General features: G+C 36.6%; 1 protein-coding gene across 1 annotated transcript in view; it reads right to left on the bottom strand.

The window, feature by feature from the left end:
* Positions 1–5,692: 5,692 nt before the first annotated feature.
* LOC144971265 (uncharacterized) overlaps positions 5,693–21,697 on the bottom strand; it is a 71,487-nt gene continuing 55,482 nt past the window's right edge. The window contains exon 2 of the mRNA XM_078911873.1: positions 5,693–9,830. Within this exon, the coding sequence (XP_078767999.1) occupies positions 9,104–9,820 (717 nt within the window). The 5' untranslated portion in view covers positions 9,821–9,830 and the 3' untranslated portion in view covers positions 5,693–9,103. The remainder of the gene's footprint in view (positions 9,831–21,697) is intronic.

A 21,697-nucleotide genomic window follows, 5' to 3' on the forward strand; every position in this document is an offset into this window, starting at 1 on the left:
TTGTTATTATTATTATTATTATTATTATTATTATTATTATTGTTATTATCATAATTATTAATATTAATATCATTATTATTATTATTATTATTATTATTATTATTATTATTATTATTATTATTATTATTATTATTATTATTATTATTGTTATTATCATAATTATTAATATTAATATCATTATTATTATTATTATTATTATTATTATTATTATTATTATTATTATTATTATTATTATTATTATTATTATTATTGTTATTATTATTATTATTATTATTATTATTATTATTATTATTATTGTTATTATCATAATTATTAATAGTAATATCATTATTTATTATTATTATTATTATTATTATTATTATTATTATTATTATTATTATTATTGTTATTATCATAATTATTAATATTAATATCATTATTATTATTATTATTATTATTATTATTATTATTATTATTATTATTATTATTATTATTATTATTGTTATTATCATAATTATTAATATTAATATCATTATTATTATTATTATTATTATTATTATTATTATTATTATTATTATTATTATTATTATTATTATTATTATTATTATTATTATTATCATTATTGTTATTATTATTATTAGTAATATTATTATTATTATTATTATATTATTATTATTATTATTATTATTATTATTATTATTATTATTATTATTATATTGTTATTATTATTATTATTATATATTATAGTTATTATTCTTATTGTTATTATTATTATTATTATTATTGATGTTGTTGTTTTTGTTTTGAATATTGTCATCATCATCATCATCATCATCATCATCATCATCATTATATTTTTTTTTACGTAGATTTTGAAGAACTTTTTTTTCTCAGGCACACATCCTGTCCTGTTTAAATACAAATATATTTTGACGCGTGGTGTTCAATGAACATTCCTAATGAAATGCCAAATCGTTCAATTCGAGAACCTAACATTGTAAAAGAGAAGACATTTTGATAGTAACGAAATAGCGGATGTCGTCATTGGAGGGATGTAACGATTCTTGAAATGAAATCCTGCTTTTAAGTTTCAAACTCGCTCCCAATACGCGTTCCCAAGGTCGCGGTCATGTGGCCTAGTGGTATGACACTCGCTCTCTGATCGGAAGGTCCTGAGTTCGAGCCTCGCGCTCGGCGCAAAAATGAGCCCTTGGAAAAGGCTCTTTACTCACATTCTCTCACCGTACTCAGGTGTAAAATGAGTACCTGGCCGTTAACAGTGTTGTCTTTATCCGAAAAATTGTAACAGGCGTCATGTCCCGTCAAACATGTTAAATGTTAAATGTTGCTGTTGACTAAGGACCCCTTGTAAAGCGCTTGGAGCACATTTAGTGGATATTGCGCTATATAAAGCTCAAGTTGTTTGTTTGTTTGTCGCCCAGCAACATTGGGAAAACCTTCGAATTGACAAATACAGGTTTACAAGAATACTATAATGTAATAAGGTATGATGCTTTTAAGTAACCCAAAATTAACAAAATGTGCTCAAATTTATTTACAAAGAGTCCCAAGCCAGCAACAACACTCATCATGTCAAATGGGAATGTAAGTCGCCATTAAAATATTTTTCGGTTGATAAAACGCCGTTGCCGGCTAGATACATATTTTACACCTGCGTGCAGTGAGAGAATATGAGTAAATACTCTATACCAATGATTAAACTTTACGCCGTCAGGAATTTAAACACTGGTTCATCCTGTTCGAAAGCAGCGGCAGCTTCCAATGGTGTCACACTACTATCTATTGATAATCTATCCAGGCCGAAAATTCGTTGCCGCATCCGTGTAAGGTTGCGAACACGCTCGGAAGCTTCGTCACAACGCAACGCTCGACTAGATGCTCTGCGGTTTCGGGATCTCGATCACAACGGGTACATATTGATCAGGTGGACTGTCCCCACCACAGGGTAGTCTGTGGTCCCCACTGCTGATAAGTGACGATGTCGTGAGGCGTGTTCTCGGCCGAAGTCGATTCGCCGCTACCCAGTGCCTTCTCTTGCTGGTACAGAAGCCTGGTAACTTATCTCCCAGTTTCGAGGAGTCCCCGCCCCTTGAGGGATTGGATTCACCCAAACCAACTTACATCTCGTTTGCCCGAAATCATGGAAGCTAAAGTACAAGGGTTGCCGGGACTTATTTCGGCTCGGAACTGGATACTCGGTCGGGGGGGGGGGGGGCATTATACCCTTGAAAGGGGTTTCCCCCATTCCCTTTCTCGATCTTCTTTGCTCTAAAGCAGCAGCCTGTTATGGTTTTAACACTACTATGTTATGACGATCGACCCAATCAGCAAAGTCCGGTCCGCATTCGTGCACCGTCGCGAACCCGCCCGGTAGGATCGTCACAACACGCCGTTCGACTAGATGCTCTGCCGTTTCGGGTTCTTGCCCACATCGGGTACATGTTGGACAGGTGGAAAGTCCGCACTGATGAAGCGCACTTTCTGTTAGGCAGCTCCTCGACCGAAGACGATTCGCAGCCACCCAGTCTCCTCTTACTGGCTCTAATGCGAATGTGATGCCAAAAGACCGCCCAGCCGAACAGATAATAACAATGAAGGTGATCGAGGAATTCTTATCCAATGGATTTTTTAAAAAAATAAAATAGACAACGATTACTTTATTATGCAAGTTTATTGTTCTGTACAAAATGTATGATTGTGACTGTAGCAGAGTTCATGTAAATAGAAATATCATCATTCCACAGACAGACTTGGTAAATTGGAATTCATATCAAAAATATATCTTGATACGTTAGAGGCCATGATAATGGAGATGATGATGATGATGATGATGATGATGATGATGATGATGTTGATGATGATGATGATGATGATGATGATGATGATGATGATGATGATGATGATGATGATGATGATGATGAAAATAATAATGATAAGTAATGTATGTGATGAATAATAGAATGTTATAATATGATAATGAATACTGTCAAATATAATGGCGACAATAAATAAATGGGAAAACCAACGTAGTAAAAAAATATTATGCAATAGAATTTAGATACAGGACACGTAATGCTTAGGAATGAGTAAGACAAAAATACCATCAAATCTCAAAGCTCACTCAAGTGACTTTCTAAAATCTGGGCTATTCTAGCATTATGTGAATAGGGACGATCTATATCATATTCCATGTGCTCGAGGCATTGGCCACATTGCAAAATGTTCTCAAAATTTCTCATTATAAAAAAAAATTGGTCACATGTTTCGAAACCTTCAACATTGCATTAGGTTATTTGGTTCAACCCCCTGACCCGTGGGTATATTTACAACTTTCTCAAACAAAGCAACGGGTTTTCAATCATTCAGAAATGTTCTATAGGGAATGAGATTAGCGGAAGAGTAGCGTCCCTTGATTGGACGTCACCTTACAGAGAGAACGACAATTTGGCTTTGAAGTGTCTCAAGCCGCTTTCACCGGAAGCGAGGACTAGAGACGCATGCGCACAACCAACATGACGTTCTCTCCCTAATAACTTTTCCGCCGGTGACGTCACTGACTATGGGTGACGTCCAATCAAGTGACGCTACTCTTCCGCTAATCTCATTCCCTATTGTTGGACAGCCACAAATCATGTGATCGATGACTCGGTTCGACGAAAAACTAAGGATTTTTTTGTCTTATATGACGGATTCGTTTGACTGTCTCCTGTCTACCAGATGTAACTCAAAATTGCAAAAACTATTTTCTTTTCAATCAATTTTTTTAATGCGCTGCTCACTTCAGGCGAATGCCATGGCCAAACACGATGCACTCAAAAAGGTAATCAAGCAAGATGGGAGACGAATGGAGGTAACATCGTGGTTTTGTCGTGCTGTTTAAGCAGCAAAGTAGGTACTTGAAAAAATCCCGTTCTATCTATAGAAATTGTCATCCCGTGCAGTTCTTCACTGATGAAAACGCTTTTTGTTGTAGCCAGAAGCTTTGTTTTTCTGAGGGTTTTTTGTTTGTTTGTTTTTTTAGGTTTTTTTTTTGTTTGGGGGGGGGGGGTTAAAAAAAAGATTTTGATATATAATAATGAATTTAAAATATCCCTCAATTTGGTAAAAATTGTTAAACCTGAGACTTTGATTCAATGTCTTGGCGGTAGAGAATTCTTTACAAGTTGTGTCGTGTTTTATACTACAAGCACGTAATATGTACAGACAAGCTCTGGAACCCATAGATCATGAAATCATCTTTTAATGAGAATTATTGTGAAGTGAGGGATGATTGATGGCGAGTAGTATGGGAATGGGAGATAGAAATGGAAAGGAGGAGGGCAGTCAGAGATATCTAAAGAGAGAAGAGAAAGAAGAGAAAAGAGAGAGAGAGAGAGAGAGAGAGAGAGAGAGAGAGAGAGAGAGAGAGAGAGAGAGAGAGAGAGAGAGGTAATAGGGAAAGGGTAAGATAGAAAGATAGTGAGTGACAGGGGAAGAAATCTAATGTTAGTGACAACACTTTCCCGAATACCCTGGTACAGGCACTGTCGGATACACAGTTACACAAAGGTCCTTTGTAAGCAAGTCATGGGACACATGTAGAATAGCGGGATTATATAATAAATTGACATTGTCAACAAACAGCATTTTGTGTGCACAACTCTACCATACAATGTTAAAACGTCGTGTAATAGAAATGTGATCAAACACACACACACACACACACACATACACATAAATAAATATATATATATAAATATATATATATATATATATATATATATATATATCGGACACTCTAAATAAAGTGAATTTAGAATAAGAATGATAAGAAATATGAAATTACTGTCATTTCCAATGTCAGAAATTGTATCTATTCTCCACCATAACGTAGAAATTAAACCCAAATTTCATATTTGTGGCCACAAATTCAATTGCCAGCAACGATCAAGTTCATCTCGAAATAAAACCGCTTTGATCTTTTTTTTTTATAATCAGTTGTCAGAATTGCCCACTTTTTTGGTGAGGGAATTCCATAACATTATTGTACTTGGGGAAAAAGGGGGATCAAATGCGTGAAATGCACTAACTCTTGAGCGGGGGAGGGGGGGGTGTCCTAGTCGCTATCTAATCGAAATCACTTGATTGGATGATGTTGAAAATAAATGTGACCCTTCGTCTCGAAACGGTGTTATGTCGGAATGAATTGGACCCCGGAAAGTGACTTTAGAATTAAATTCGATAGTAAATATCAATGTTTGGGCTTTCGCATTGTGAGAAATTGTCTTCATTCTCTAAAATAACAAATCGAAACAAACAACCCCAAGTTTCATGTTTTTGTCAATAAATTCTATATTTTTGCACCCGAGTCATCCGGACATAATACCGTTAGAGAAGGTGGGCCACAAATACCATGTTAGTTTTGGTTGGATAATTTGCAGCGTGGTGACCCTACTCGTGAATTCACAAATTATACGGAGTGGTTGAAATGATGGAAGCCATGCGTCAAATTGTCTTTATTTTGGTGGCATTTGTTTTGAAAAGAATTGTTTAATTTTTGATTTTGTATCCATTCCTCCCCCTCTCTCTCTCTCTCTCCCTCTCTCTCTCTCTCTCTCTCTCTCTCTCTCTCTCTCTCTCTATCTATCTATCTATCTCTCTCTCTAAAATATATATATATATATATATATATATATATATATTTATACTCGTATATATATCTTTCTTTAACACACACAAACTTTCTTTTTCCCCTATTCCCCCTCTCTTTCTTTGTCTCTCTCTCTCTCTCTCTCTCTCTCTCTCTCTCTCTCTCTCTCTATCGCTCTCTGTCTGTCTCTCTCTTTCTCTCTCTCTCTCTCTCTCTATCGCTCTCTCTCTCTCTATCGCTCTCTCTCTCTCTCTCTCTCTCTCTCTCTCTATCGCTCTCTGTCTGTCTCTCTGTCTCTCGCTCATAGTATATTCATGCCGCAAGGCAAATACTAGATTAAGCTTAAAGCTGTATCAATTATAATCTATGAGGGGAATAATAATTTTAATGGAAACTTAGATCCGCAACACAATTCAATTCTTTACTAGCGATACGAATGTTCTTAGTAACAGAATACTAATATTATTATAGATATTTCGAAGTTGACGTCACGCAGGCCTTTGTTATTGTTTTTTGCCATCCGCGTTTATGAGTAATTCTCCCGAAACTGTATTAACCAGACTATAAATGATCTGGGAACAAGATATATGCGAATGGCTGGGAATGACAGCAACTCAAGCAAGTAGACTGGCGGAAAACCGTAATCTGTTTCGCAAGAAAGTTCGGGAAGCAACGTCCAACGCAGGATCAGCTGACTAGATGATGATAAATGATCACGATTACACACAGTTTTGTGTGTTGGCCAGTTATACTTTCGGATGGCAATGTTGTGAACTTCTTAGCCAAGCGCATACTATCTATAAAGGACAACCGCCGGCAGAATGTGTAGTTCTTTGTATCAGGAGCAGCGTGTACCGATTTGGAGGTCTGATAATCCAAATCATTATAGGCTCATTGTTGTAATGGAAATACTCTCAAGCCAAGACAAAATCTTGTACATCCTTACAACTATGTTAAATCAAGTCCTGGATTCGTTGGGATAGAAGACCCGCACACGCGCACCTAGATTAGTTGGCATTTTGGAAGTATTGAAGGTGAACAATTGAAAATTCCGTCACAATACTCTTCAACAGTCGTAACGTCACTTCCTTCCTAATGACGCATGGTAACTTAGTAACACTGGCTCTAAACTATCGGAACAATGGCTGACGCATGGAATATTTCTCCGGCGAGCATAAAAGCGTATCCAGAGGGGAAAAAAACATAAATTTGATTATGTTTTGACTTTTACACATTCTGATCACAAGGCATATGAAACGTTCTAGCCAGCATGAAAAATAAAAAGTAATGATTTTCTTTGTTTAGAACCAAGATGGCCGCCGTTGCCGGGCGGCGGGACATCAGACTACTGAATCCAATTCCGTCACAATTGTATCAAGTTTGACTCTCTGATACTGTGATATTTTCAATCCCTATTTTCATCTTACACTTCTCTATACCCTATCTATATTTCTCATCATCACGATGACCAATTCGACACAAATATCCAACTTTTATATTTCATTTTAAGCTGTGCTCTCTTGTAGAATCCCTTTTGAGTCATGATGTGTTGTGATAGTGAAAGTAGATCCAGCACATTGTCATTGCGTAGTTTTAATATACAAATATATATTTTTTCCCGTACATATCATTCTAAAGATTTTTACTGAAATCTCATACTGATAAACTTACAAAATGAATTATAAACTGAAATTCAAAGCAATGCAAACTATACATAATTTGTGACCCTCCGTGTCAAAGCGGTATTATGTCGGGATCCACTCGGTTAGGGAAATTGAATTCTTTGCCACAAATATCAAACTTGGGTTTAATTTCTATACGTCATGATGGAGCATAGATACTATTTCTTGCGTTACAAAAACTTCTAAGGTCAATTTCTCATCATTCTATCTCTAAATTCACTTTTTGGGGTCTGAATCATTCCGACATAATACCGTTTTGAGACGGAGGGTCACATTTTGTTGAGCAAAACAAGTTTTACAATTCGACATTACGTTATTGAAAATGTAACATAAGTTTTCCTTCAAATGTTGTGATTTGAAAATTGAATCTGAATGACATAAATGTGTTTGTATCGGAATGAATGTGACGATTTTTTCTACAGGTGGTAAGAAAGGGATGAATCATTATCTTTCTCGAGACAGTTTAATGAATTTGAAGATGTGGAAAAAGTGTAATGATTTTGGTAGACAGATAAAATGTGTCTTTAAAATAAACATACGGAATACGCTTTAACAGTCGTAACGTCACTTCCCTCGTAATGACGCATGGTAACTTAGTAACTGGCTCTAAACTATCGGAACAATGGCTGACGCACTTTTGAAATATTTCTCCGACGAGCATAAAAGCGTATCCAGAGGGGGGAAAAAACTATTATAAATCTGATCATGTTTTGACTTTTACACCTTCTGACCACAAGACATATGAAAAGTTCTATCCAGCTTGAAGAACCACGATGGTCGCCGTTGCTAGGCGACGTGATATCAGACTATTGAATACTATTGAGACCAAAACTGAGGCCAATTGACACTACTTTTTTTAAAATTTCCCATTTTGGCCATGAAACTTTAAATAATTTACTAATTGTATTGTTGACTTAGTAAGATGACCCCGACGCTGTTAGATTGTCTCAAATCTGATACTTAGAAAATTCTTGATCTGTTGATGTGCATAGCAAACGTTATTTGGTTATTGGAGTCGATTTTCTTTTCATTTTTTTTCTTTTTGGACAAGTTTGAGGTCATCTTAATCTATCAACAAATTATGCATTCTGATCTAAATAAATAAATAAAGAAAGAAAGAAAGAAAGAAAGAAAGAAAGAAAGAAAGAAAGATATAAATAAATAAATATCATCGGCAATGTAAGCAGAAATGGTGTAGTTATCTAATCGATAAACAAAAAATAACATTATTGACGCGAGTGAGTTCCCTTTGACGTCGAGTTGGAATTAATGATTGCACCAAACGGATTGCACACGATCGACGTGCATTTATTCGCAGGTCTGATAACACAATTTATTATAGTAGGCTCATGGTTGTAATGGAAATCTTTAAAAAAAAAAAACAATGACGCAAAATATTGTTCATTACAAGAATGTTAAACTAGGCCTATAATTACGTTCGGATGTCTGACCTGCATATATGTACACGTCGCACACGATACATTGCAATAGAAAACTATTATCATTACATGTGACCTACCGCCTTAAAACGGTATTATGTCGGAATGATTTGAATGCTGTAAACTGTATTTAACTTTTTAAAATATATATAAAGTATAACATTTGGATTTTATTGAGGTAAATGGATACAGTTCCTTGAAGTGGCAAAAACTAAAATCTATCATCTATGATAAATGTGTCTTCAAATTCACTATTTTTACATATTTTTCTCACCGACATAATACCGCTTTGTGACGATTGGTTATATATATATATATATATAATTATATACATATATTGACCTTTTGACAGTCTACTCTTCCACACCTTCGTCAGGAATGCTTTCCAAAATACGAGTCGGGGATCTTTCCCTTGCCAAAACCGTCCTGGTGTTTCCATATGACGTCAGAACGCCCACGCTAGTCCCAGTGTGCAATGAAGTCGTTATACCGGCATTACTAGTGGACGGGCCGCCGGAACTAGTAGACGCAAAACCCCCGAGTGCTCTCCCTTTGCCCTTGGCGCCATCACAAGAACGACCACTCGAACTGTTGTCCGTTTCTCTCTCCTCCGTCAATAGGGCGCTGCTGGACGTGGGCTCCTCCTGGTGAGATCCTAGGATAGAACCAGCAGACGCCGCTGCAACGCACGCCGAAGCCAATGCTGCCGTGACTCTCTGAGACTGAGTATTGGTCGGTGGTTTGGTCACGATAGTCGTGGCCTGCTGGCAAGTTCTTTTGACTTCCGAATTCCTCTGAAGATATTCGTCGTAGTAGTCCACCTCAGTGCCCTCCCTTCTCTGACGTTTGATTTGGGTGATGATGAGCGTCATCAAGGCTGTGGCGTAGAAGACGATGACGATGATGACGTAGAGAAGTTCGTTCAGCTGGCTGTCCTTGTAAGGTTCGTGGAGACGAAGCTGGATAAGCGTCCCGTTGACCAGTACCAGGTTTTTGGACCCGGGGAGAGTGATGAGGGTTCCATTGACGAAGTAAGTTTGACCAACAGAGGCGTAGGCAAATTTGGTCATTGTACCAGATCTGTAAGTACAAATAAGAAAATAAAAAATATAATTATGCTAAAGTTAGGCCATTGGAAAAGGCTTTTTACTCACATTGTGATCGCCATATTCAGGGTTAAATGGGTACCTGGCGATCAACATCTTTGCCTCTTTTGGGAGAAAAAAAATTAAGAGCGTGTCACAGGCGTCGTGTCTTGTGTGTTCCGTGATTAGTTTTATTTTTGTTAGCTTGAGACTCATTGACCCCCCCCCCCCCCCCCGCCAACCCCCCCCCCCCAAAAAAAAAAAAAGAAAAAGAAAACGTGAGTATTTCTACAAAGCAATATCGACCAAACGTGCTTAAAGCAGTTTACAAGCCATTTCAAAGGACTCAACTATGCTCCGTTCAGAGCGGGAGTCGAACGCACCCTGGACCTTCCAATACGTTTTGAGCACATTCAGTTCATATTGCACAAAATCTGCAAGAGATCTTGTTTTTTGACGTCTACAAGAAATGGCGTGACATAATGTCAGTGATGTCAGGTTAGGGTAAAATTAAACCCGGCACGTAAAGAGTTAATTATAGACACGCATTTTACCGGGTCAGGGTTAAATGTCAGTGAAAAATAGGATCAAAGCATTCAATGGCCAGATAAGACAAAGATAAATCAGTAATCCTATCAGCCTACAGTGACATGTTGTAATAATCTTCTTAGTATTCCCTGCCGAATTGTATCATATTTGTCATGCTTAGGATGGGGATGCTATTTATAGGACGGGCGAAATTGAAGTCAGATATGTTGGTGAATATATAAATCGAGGATAAGATATTAAAATATGTTGGGAGTTCCGATAGCTCAGTTGATAGTGTACTTAACTCGTAAGTAAAGAGGTCGGCATCGATCTACAGACACTGTTTTCCTGTTATTATTATTATTATTATTATATTATTATTATTATTATTATTATTATTATTATTATTATTAGTATTGTTATTATTATTATTAATTTTATTATTATCATAATTATCATAATATTATTATTATCATAATTATTATTATTATTATTATTATTATTATTATTATTTTTTATTATTATTATTATTATTATTATTATTATTATTATTATTATTATATCATTATTATTATTATCATTATTATTATTATTGTTATTATTTTTATTATTATTATTATTATTATTATTATTATTATTAATATTATTATTATTATCATTATTTGTTATTATTCATTATTATTATTTTATTATTAATATTATTTATAATTATTATTATTATTTATTATTATTATTATTATTATTATTATTATTTATTATTATTATTTATTACTATTATTATTATTGTTTATTATCATTATTATTATTATTATTATTATTATTATTATTATTACTATTATTATTATCATTATTATTATAATAATCATCACCATTATCATCAGAATATTTTTTGTCGATTATAAAATATTTATAAAACATATTATGCGATGACAAAAATAATCATACTTTGTCAAAAAGAATCGATTTACAGAAGGAAAGAATAACATTACGAAGGTTTATGTTCATCGGAGCGAGGGGGGAGGGAGGTGCGGGGAGCGGGTCTATAACTGACTACGAAACACAAAGAGGTATAGACAAATAGCATGTATTTTCTCCATTAAGTCAGGGCAAATGTCCGATTTTGGCAACGCTAATAATCGATATTTGTCTGACATCGACAGACTGCCGTAGATTTCTCTTTTAAACAAAAAAAAAAAAAAAAAAAAGAAAAAAAAAAGATAGGATGAAAATGGCAATTCTTTAGCCTAATTTTGGTCAAAAACATTTGACTGCAAATACAGGTCGACTACGATCATCCATACTTTGTCAAAAAAGCTTCAAATCTTCCAGTTATTTTAAAGTCATGTGATTGACCGTTTCCGGTCCTTTTCGGTTATTTTCATTGATCGATATTTGAAGTAAACAAATTTTTGGCCAAAGTAAAAAAAAAAAATGTCTTTTATCAATTTTTGGCAAAAGATACGACAAAAATCCAGTCTGACTCCAGATTGTCTAATGCACATTCTGCCAAACTTTGAAAAACAACAAAATATTTTTAACATTTTGGCCAAAAACTTGGCCCTAAATATTGATTGATTAAATTAACCCTCATTTTACCAAAATCTCTTAGACAAGGGTCTTCAAGGTGGACTTCAAGAGTCCCAGGTTTGACAGTTCTTGAAAAGGCGAGGGTCATTTTAATCTATCGATATTTGAAGGAAAAGTTTTCTGGCCAAAATTCTAATTTATTTAGTTTTGTTTTTCTCAGAGTACGACAGACAGCATTCTTGCCACTAAAACACGGAATAATGACACACTACATAATAATTACACACTAGTATAACACACACTTTTGTGATTCTTAAAAGTTCAGGAATATATCATGAACGATTTAAATGTACTGATTTCATAGGATAAAATGTAATTGAGCTTTGAGCTTTTTTTATATTGAGCTTTTTTTTATATAGCGCAATATCCACTAAAATGTGCTCAAAGCGCTTTACAAGGGGTCCCTGGTCAACAGCAACATTTAACATGTAGGACGGGACATGACGCCTGTCAGGCGATCTTACAATTTTTCGGACAAAGACAACGCTGTTAACGGCCAGGTACTCATTTTACACCTGAGTACGGTGAGAGAATGTGAGTAAAGAGCATTTTCAAGGACTCAAATATGCGCCGAGCGAGGCTTGAACCCAGGACCTTCTGATCCGAAAGCGAATGCCATACCACTAGACCACATAGCCGTACAATATGTAAAGAAATAGTTCCAATATGTCGGGATTATGCAAACAAACAAAACAAAACAAAATATAAAAAGATAAAAAAAATACTAGCTGGCTGTAAAAGAAAAAAAAAATGGATTAATGAGTGACGAACACTTTGACGAACACGGACTGCCTAAAGATAAATTGTGACTTATTTTAAATTTTAAAATCCATATATATATATATAGGGAATGAGATTAGCGGAAGAGTAGCGGCCCTTGATTGGACGTCACCCATAGTCTGTGACGTCACCGGCGGAAAAATTATTAGAGAGAGAACGTCATGTTGGTTGTGCGCCTGCGTCTGTCGTCCTCGCTTCCGATATATATGCAAAAGAACAAGTCATGCTTTCCAACCTGAAAATCTATTGCTATTTTTGAATAATATTGGATTTTCATTCAGACAGTAATACATTTATCATACATCCTGTCCTTTCCATAACAGTTTGCTTTAGAGCCTCCGGCATGGTGACGAACGACAAACATCGCCGGCGTGGATCTTAAAGGGTTAATGGAATTTCCGTAGCCTGATGGGGGATTGAAGTGTTGTAAAATGAACGCATGATGGGTGGATTAGGGTTAAATCACTGGTGTGGTGTGGTGAGGGGTTTGAAAGGATAGTGATTGAAAGAACAGACAGGGGGTGATGAGGATAGATAGATAGATAGATAGATAGATAGATAGATAGATAGATAGATAGATAGATAGATTGATAGATGAATAGATAGATAGATAGATAGATAGATAGATAGATAGATAGATAGATAGATAGATAGATAGATAAATAGATAATAGATAGATAGATATATATAATATATATAATAGATAGATAGATAGATAGATAGATAGATAGAGAAATAGATAGATAGATAGATAGATTGATAGATAGATAGATAGATAGATAGATGATAGATAGATAAGATAATAGATAGATAGATAGATAGATAGATAGATAGATAGATAGATAGATAAATATATAGTAGATAGATAGATAGATAGATAGATAGATAGATAGATAGATAGATAGATAGATAGATAGATAGATAGATAGATAGATAGATAGATAGAATAGATAGATAGATAATAGATAGATAGATAGATAATAGATAGATAGATAGATAGATAGATAGATAGATAAATAGATATAGATAAATAGATAGATAGATAGATAGATAGATAGATAGATAGATAGATAGATAGATAGATAGATAGAGATAGATAGATAGATAGATAGTAGTAGATAGATAGATAGATAGATAGAGAGATGTAGAGAGATAGTAGTAGATAGAGAGAAGATAGAGAGAGAGAGAGAGAGAGAGAGAGAGAGAGAGAAAGAGAGAGAGGGTATGAGAAAGGGGGGGGGGGGGGTTGAAAGAAATGAGAAATAATGGGTGGGTGTGTGTGTGTGAGAGAGAGAGAGAGAGAGAGAGAGAGAGAGAGAGAGAGAGGGAGAGAGATAGATCAATTGATTAACAGATAGATAAATATAGAGGGAATTAATTTATAGAAACCAGAAGAATCATGCTCGTTGCATGAATTGAAATGAGAGACATTTGTGAAATACTGTAAAATCATCAAATAACAAACGATCATCACGCCTTCTCCCCCCCCCCCCCCCATCCCCATCCCCCAATCACCTTTCATGTTTTGTCCCCGCCACAAACAATGCGTATTATATTACACTATCAGATCTTAGACACGTAGATACATCATAGACACTCAAACAGACAAAAACCCTGGACCAATTATCTCTACGCCATTGATTATCATGCCGTGTTATAACAAAACGTGTATTTAAATTTTTGGCCAGAAAACTCGTCCTTCAAATATCAATCGATTAAAATGACCCTCATCTTGGCAAAGACTCTCTGAAACTTGTTACTTAACGAAGTCCCAAGTCCCCGGTTTGATAGATTTTCCCAAGATGAGGGTCAACAATACGAGTGTATCTTCAAATGGGGAGAAAAAATTATTTTTCGTGTATTTAACCGATTTTTGAGGATTAAGATTTGATAATCAATTTTCCAAACTCGAGCATTAATGGTTTATTTCCATCTGCTCCAATTGGGGAAAGGGGGAGGGGAGGGGGGGGGGGAGTGTGGTATTGATTTATTTTGTCACGTATATATTAAACTCGTTTCGAAAAATTACGTTATATTATTATTCCATCCCAATCATTGGAAAACCCTATCATTTCTTAGGAAATACGTATCGAATCGTTAAATAATGATTTGAACGCGTTGAATAACATTTTTATTCAAAGATTGTAGAATATTTTCGCACATTTTATTGGTGTGAAATTAGGTTTAAAAGACAGCTGATTGGTAATTATAAAGAATATTTTGATGCGCATGAATACAAATCCAACGATTTTATTTTTGGGTCAAATTGTCAATCAAGCAGAAGAAGAAAGATACAAATTATGGTGAATCGAAGTACTACAACCATACTATTTCGTTACAAGCTCGTTGTGTTATTGGTCACGATAAAAATAACTCGTATAATAAAAACAAAGAGACAAAAGAATTGTATATTATTTGACTAGTTATTAAAAAATGAAGCTTTTATATAGGGTTATATCCAGTAAAATTGCTCAAAGCCTTTTACAAAGATTTTACTTCACGATTGATGCTTTGCGTTTAGGTAAATACTAATCATTTCTGCCCACCAAATCAATCTTAGCAACCTACAAGACAATGTGTAACCTTAAACGATTATAGTCTGATTGAGAGAATTTAGTGAGAATCTATCACCCAGCTGGCGGTCTAAAATCAATAACAAAGAGCCGAGTGACGTCAGCTTCATTTATCTGGTATGAAGTCTGGCCAAAATGAATAAAGTTGATTTGTCATAGTTTTGCCATACAGCTAAGGACACGGCACGGGTATCAATTAGTTACTAATTGGCGTCATTTTTAATTCATTGTTGTGACAAACCGAGTTCATTGTGAACTTCCTTCCTTCTCCTCTTTGTATCCTCCTCTCCATCCTTCATAATATAATGTAAATTCGTTGCTCAGTGCTGCTGTTTAAATATGGACAACTCGGCCAACCCACTTGTTTTTAATAAAATAAGAGAATTCTGTGATGTATTTGTTGCTTTCTTTTATGGCTATCATCGTCAAGTACAATTATCATAACACACAGAAAGTTTTGAAAAAAAATATTGAATAGTATTTGAGTAATTGGACATTTTGGGGATCGAAATCTTCAATGTTGATTTTCTCAAAACAGTAAAATCTGGGATAGCCTACTTGTCCTTAAAAGCCTCCATATCCTCTTGTTCTTGTTTCCCTTCCCACCTTTCCTCCTGCTCCTCCTCTTCCACCTAACCCCCTATCCTTTCCCTCCTACTTTTCCTAATCCTTCCCTTCATCTTCTAAAATTTCCACCCCCTCTATCTCTTTCGCTTTGCTAAACCTCTCGCTCTTGCTTCTCCTCCTCATCTTCCTCTTCATTTTGCTCTCCCCCCCCCCTCCCTCCTCCCCATGCCCCCTCGCTCCTCTTCCCTATCCTCCCCCCTCCTCCGTCTCCACCTCCTTACTCCTCCTCTTCCTTCCCGTTCTTCTAACGCTGTTCCTCCTTCCTCCCCCCCCCCCCCCCCGTTTCTCCTTCCTCCCCTATTCCCCTTCCTCTCCTTCCTCCTCCTTCTCCTCTTCCTTTCACTACTCTTCTTCTCTTTCACCTTTTCTTTATCCTCCATCTCCTCCTCCCACACGTTCTCGCCCACCTCCTTTCCCAATATAATTAGTCTCTATGGCGGTTGAGATAATACATAAATAGCAGGTCACGTCATCTCTGCAGATACTCGATGCCAACTCAACAGCCATTTGTCACGTGGACTTTTCTTATAGAATACACGGAATGGACCTGTCAAGGATTATGACGTCATGGTGAACATCCACGTTTGCCATTCATACGATTCGTGATTATTAACCCCGCCCCCCATTATGGCAGGAATTGGGGAGGATGGGGGGAGGGGGGGGGGGGCACGATTGCTCGGTTGGTAACACTTGCTTCACAAGCAAATGTCCAGATCTTAAAAACAAAAACAAAAACAAAACCAAAAAGACAAACAAAAATAAATAAAAAAATTTCCACGGCATATTGTATTTAGAGTTTTCATTGTTTTGGGGTTTTTTTTGGGGTATTATTTTTTTGTGGTTGTTGTTGTTGTTGTTGTTGTTGTTGTTGTTGTTGGCTGAAAAGGGGTTTGAACCCGAAACGTTCCGGGTTTGGTTTATAATTATTTGTTCTTTTTTTTTTTTTTTTTGAAGCTGTTATATTCATTTTTGTTTATTTCCCATTATCTCTGATTAATTGGGGTCTTCAACTCATTTGTAAGAGCACTCGCCTCGCACACAAATGAACCTTTATCGGTTTCAGGTGCATTCTAGGTTACTTTCTGACCCCCCCCCCCCCCCCCCCCTGCCGAAAGGGAAGTAGTCCGGAATTTTTCATTCCATCTTAATTCTCTTCAACAGTCGTAACGTCACTTCCTTCCTAATGACGCATGGTAACATAGTAACACTGGCTCTAAACTATCGGAACAATGGCGGACGCCCGTATGAAATATTTCTCCGGCGAGCATAAAAGCGTATCCAGAGGGAAAAAATCCATAAATTTGATCTGTTTTGACTTTTTAATCACATTATGGTCACAAGGCATATAGAAAAGTTCTAATCCAGCATGAAAATAAAAAGTAATGATTTTCTTTGTTTAGAACCAAGATGGCCGCCGTTGCCGGGAGGCGTGACATCAGACTACTGAATCCAATTAGCTCATTAAGGCATCACTAGATTTTAGTGATCAGGTAGCTGGGTCTGTTAGTTCTGACTAAAAGTACTTTGCGATAAACGGGCATCATTTCTAATAAATTATGGTTACAAGCACATTTAATTTATACTGTCCGTTCAACGAAATAGAAACCAGGATTAACTAACTGCAGCATGGGCTTTTTCTGGTTCTAAAGGACTAATTGAAGTTTCGTCTTCATCATGACAACCATTGTGAAAAGCATTAGAAAAAGGCAAATAGGCTTTCTTGGCTATATGTGGTGACGAGGTCACATTGAAAGCCTATGACTCAGTGGCTACATAGAGGGAAAAAGAGCTCATGGTCGTCAGACATTGACATTTTTGAGCAGTTTGAAGCTCGGCGCATAGTCGAGTCCTTGGAAAAGGCTCTTTACTCACATTTTCTCACCCTACTAAGGTGTAAAATGTCCGAAAAAAAATGGAATATCGCCTAACAGGTGTCATCTCCCGTCCTACATGTTAAATGTTTCTGTTGACCAGGGACCCCTTGTAAAGCGCTTTGAGCACGCTTAGTGGATATTGCGCTACATAAAAGCTCAAATGTTTATTTTATCTTAATGTTGCAACATTAAAATAAAATAAATATTTGAGCTTTTGGTACTCATTTTACACCTTAGTAGGGTGAGAGAATGTGAGTAAAGATCCTTTTCCAAGGACTCAACTATGCGCCGAGCGAGGCTTGAACCCAGGACCTTCCGATCCGAAAGCGAGTGTCATACCACTAGACCACATAGCCGCACATTCCATTCGATCAAATTCCAAGGGAGGCAGAGGATAGATCGTCGTCATGGAAACATACAATAGGGAATGAGATTAGCGGAAGAGTAGCGTCCCTTGATTGGACGTCACCCATAGTCTGTGACGTCACCGGCTGAAAAGTTATTAGAGAGAGAACGTCATGTTGGTTGTGCGCATGCGTCTCTCGTCCTTGCTTCCAGTGAAAGCGGCTTGAGACACGTCAAAACCAAATTGACGTTCTCTCTGTAAGGTGACGTCCAATAAGGGACGCTACTCTTCCGCTAATCTCATTCCCTGTAGGCATACTAGCGCAGGCCACAGATAAGAAAGTAAGTAAATAAGTAAGTAAAGGACCTATACTTTTTTTAAACATTAAAGAAATGAATAATGCACAAGCAACCAAGCTATTAACCCTCTCCTCACCACCTATAGGGAATGAGATTAGCGGGAGAGTAGCGGCCCTTGATTGGACGTCACCTTACAGAGAGTCAATTTGGTTTTGGGCATGCGTCTCTCTCTCGTCCTCGCTTTTGGTGAAGTGTCTCATGCCGCATTCACCGGTAGCGAGGACGAGAGACACATGCGCACAACAAACATGACGTTCTCTCTCTAATAACTTTTCCGCCGTGACGTCCAATCAAGGGAGGCTACTCTTCCGCTAATCTCATTTCCTATTTGAAAATCGTCACATTTGTTATGATGCAACCATCACTTTTCTCATCCAGATTTCATTTCCTTTTTGCTATATCTATAAAAACTTGACATTCTGTAATAGAGTTCGTGTTGTCGATCAACATTACGTTTGGGATGTGCTTGTTGTTTTTCTGTTTTGAGTAAGAAATAGAAAGGTCTGTTTTTGTGTTGGGTGGGTGTGAAGTTTTGGGGGAACTTCTGAAAATTAATGAATAAATCACGTGTCAAGTCTTTTACAGACATATGGCCAATCATGTCTCTCCAACTCTTTCCATCTAATCATCCGACCACTTCAACAACTCTACAACTACTCTCACTCATCGTTCAACCAACCAACCAAACACATTGACAGGGTTTACACGTGACTTTCTCTGCCTACGCTATCGTGCTCAGAACCAAAAAAAAAAAAAAAAAAAGAAGAAAAAGACTCACGTATAGCTCAGTTTGGTAGAGCACTCGCTTCATATATATATTAAAACTGCTCAAAAATATAAATTGGTGGTACTAACACCTAAAAATATCGTTGCCATTCTTCTCAATAAATCAAATTATAAACTCAAAACAAGTCTGATATTTCTGGCAATAAATTCAATTTTCAACAACTTAGCCAACCGACTTAACACGTTTTGAGGCGAAGGGTCACATATTTGAAAATGTGGCTAGAAAACTCGTCCTTCCATTATCGATCAATTTAAATGATCCTCAGTTAGATTGAGTGTATATTTGGTCCGTCGAAAAAAAGATCATGTCATTCACAGTCCGTTTTAAACAAATATCTATTCACAGAGTCTTGTTATTTTCATCAATAGATCCATTCGGAATTGAAAGAATGTACTCTACTTTAGAAAAAAAAAATTGATCTTTTATATTTTTTTAAAAAATTGAGCTTTTATATAGCGCAATATAGACTAAATGTGCTCAAAGCGCATTACAAGGGGTCTCTGGTCAACAGCAACATTTAAAATGTAGGACCGGACATGACGCCTGTTAGGTGATATTATAATCTTAACGGCCAGCTACTCATTTTACAATTGAGTACGGAGAGAGAATGTGAGTAAAGAGCCTCTTCCCAAGGACTCAACTATGCGCAGAGCGAGGCTCAAACCCAGGAATTCCGATCCGAAAGCGAGTGTCATACCAAAATAGACCACATAGCCGCACAACTTTAAATCAACTTTATACCGAGTTGGTCACTAGGCACAGTTGTCTGGTACTTGTGCGGCTATGTGGTCTAGTGGTATGACACTCGCTTTCGGATCGGAAGGTCCTGGGTTCGAGTCTTGCGCTCGGTGCATAGTTGAGTCCTTGGAGAAGGCTCTTTACTCACATTCTCTCACCGTGCTCAGGTGTAAAATGAGTACCTGGTCGTTAACAGCGTTGTCTGTGTCCGAAAAATTGTAATATCGCCTAACAGGCGTCATGTCCCGTCCTACGTGTTAAATGTTGCTGTTGACCAGGGACCCCCTGTAAAGCGTTTTGAGTACATTTAGTGGATATTGCGCTATATAAAGCTCAATGTTTGTTTACTTCCCCCATTTATATTTTTATTTTCTTTGTGAATCCTGACTTTTCTATATAATATTATTACTTTTTCTGGGCGTCTTTGGGGTTGTATAACACTGGCCTTCAGACCACCAGCCAGGGTTCGAGTCCCGTTCTGGGCGGCGCAACGTTGAGTACATATACTTGATAACATTTCTTTATTCACAATCTCTCACTGAACTCAGGTATAAAATGAAGCCCGTTCCGATAGAAAACAAATTGGGCTTCTCTCTCTCTCTCTCTTTCTCTCTCTCTCTCTCTCTCTCTCTCTCTCTCTCTCTCTCTCTCTCTATATATATATATATATATATATATATATATATATATATATATATAACACACACACATATATATATATATATATATATTATATATATATATATATGATATTATATATATGTATGGATGTATGTGTATGCATATATATATATATAATATATATATATATATATATATATATATATATATATACATTTACCTATTTTTGTAAAGCGCCTTGAGCTCATATTGCATGAGATGTTGGCGTTATATTAATTGTGGTGCAGGTTTTTTATTATTTTTATCGGTAGGTCAGTTGGCTCTGTCAGGAATCTGTCATTTACTATTCAGAACATTCCAGTATAATATTATAAGCCAATCCTTCCGACTCAATATCTATCAATTAATTGTTGAAGATTGTTGGGCGGCTATGTGGTCTAGTTGTATGACACTCGCTTTCGGATCGGAAGGTCCTAGGTTCGAGCCTCGCGCTCGGCGCATAGTTGATTCCTTGGAAAAGGCTCTTTACTCACATTCTCTCACCGTACTCAGGTGTAAAATGGGTACCTGGCCGTTAACAGCGTTGTCTTTGTCCGAAAAATTGTAATATCGCCTAACAGGCGTCATGTCGCGTCCTTCATGTTAAATGTTGCTGTTGGCCAGGGACCCCTTGTAAAGCGCTTTGAGCACATTGAGTGGATATTGCGCTATATAAAGCTGAATTTATTTGATTTTTTTAAAGATTTCCGGTCGGACAACGTAGGATTTTTTGTTCTGAAAAGAGTCTATACTGGTTTTAAAACAATCGGACATGGAATAAGTCGATTCCGAGCTAACAAGTCGCCTTACACTCCCACCGTCTGCGGAGTCTTGAAAAGGGAGATAAAAACAGTCATCGGCCATAATCGATATTTAGATGACAAGGGTAGTGGTCCTTGGGGACCTAGGTTTGATCGGGGGAGAGGTAGGGGGTTTGATTAGAGACAGATTGTGTGGCGGGCGGCACGGGATGGGGGGGGGGGGGGGGGATTTGTAGAAGAAC

Source organism: Berghia stephanieae, chromosome 1 (assembly GCF_034508935.2).
Source record: "Berghia stephanieae isolate SIO BIC M18660-M18661 chromosome 1, UCSD_Bste_1.3, whole genome shotgun sequence".
Lineage (NCBI taxonomy): Eukaryota > Metazoa > Mollusca > Gastropoda > Nudibranchia > Aeolidiidae > Berghia > Berghia stephanieae.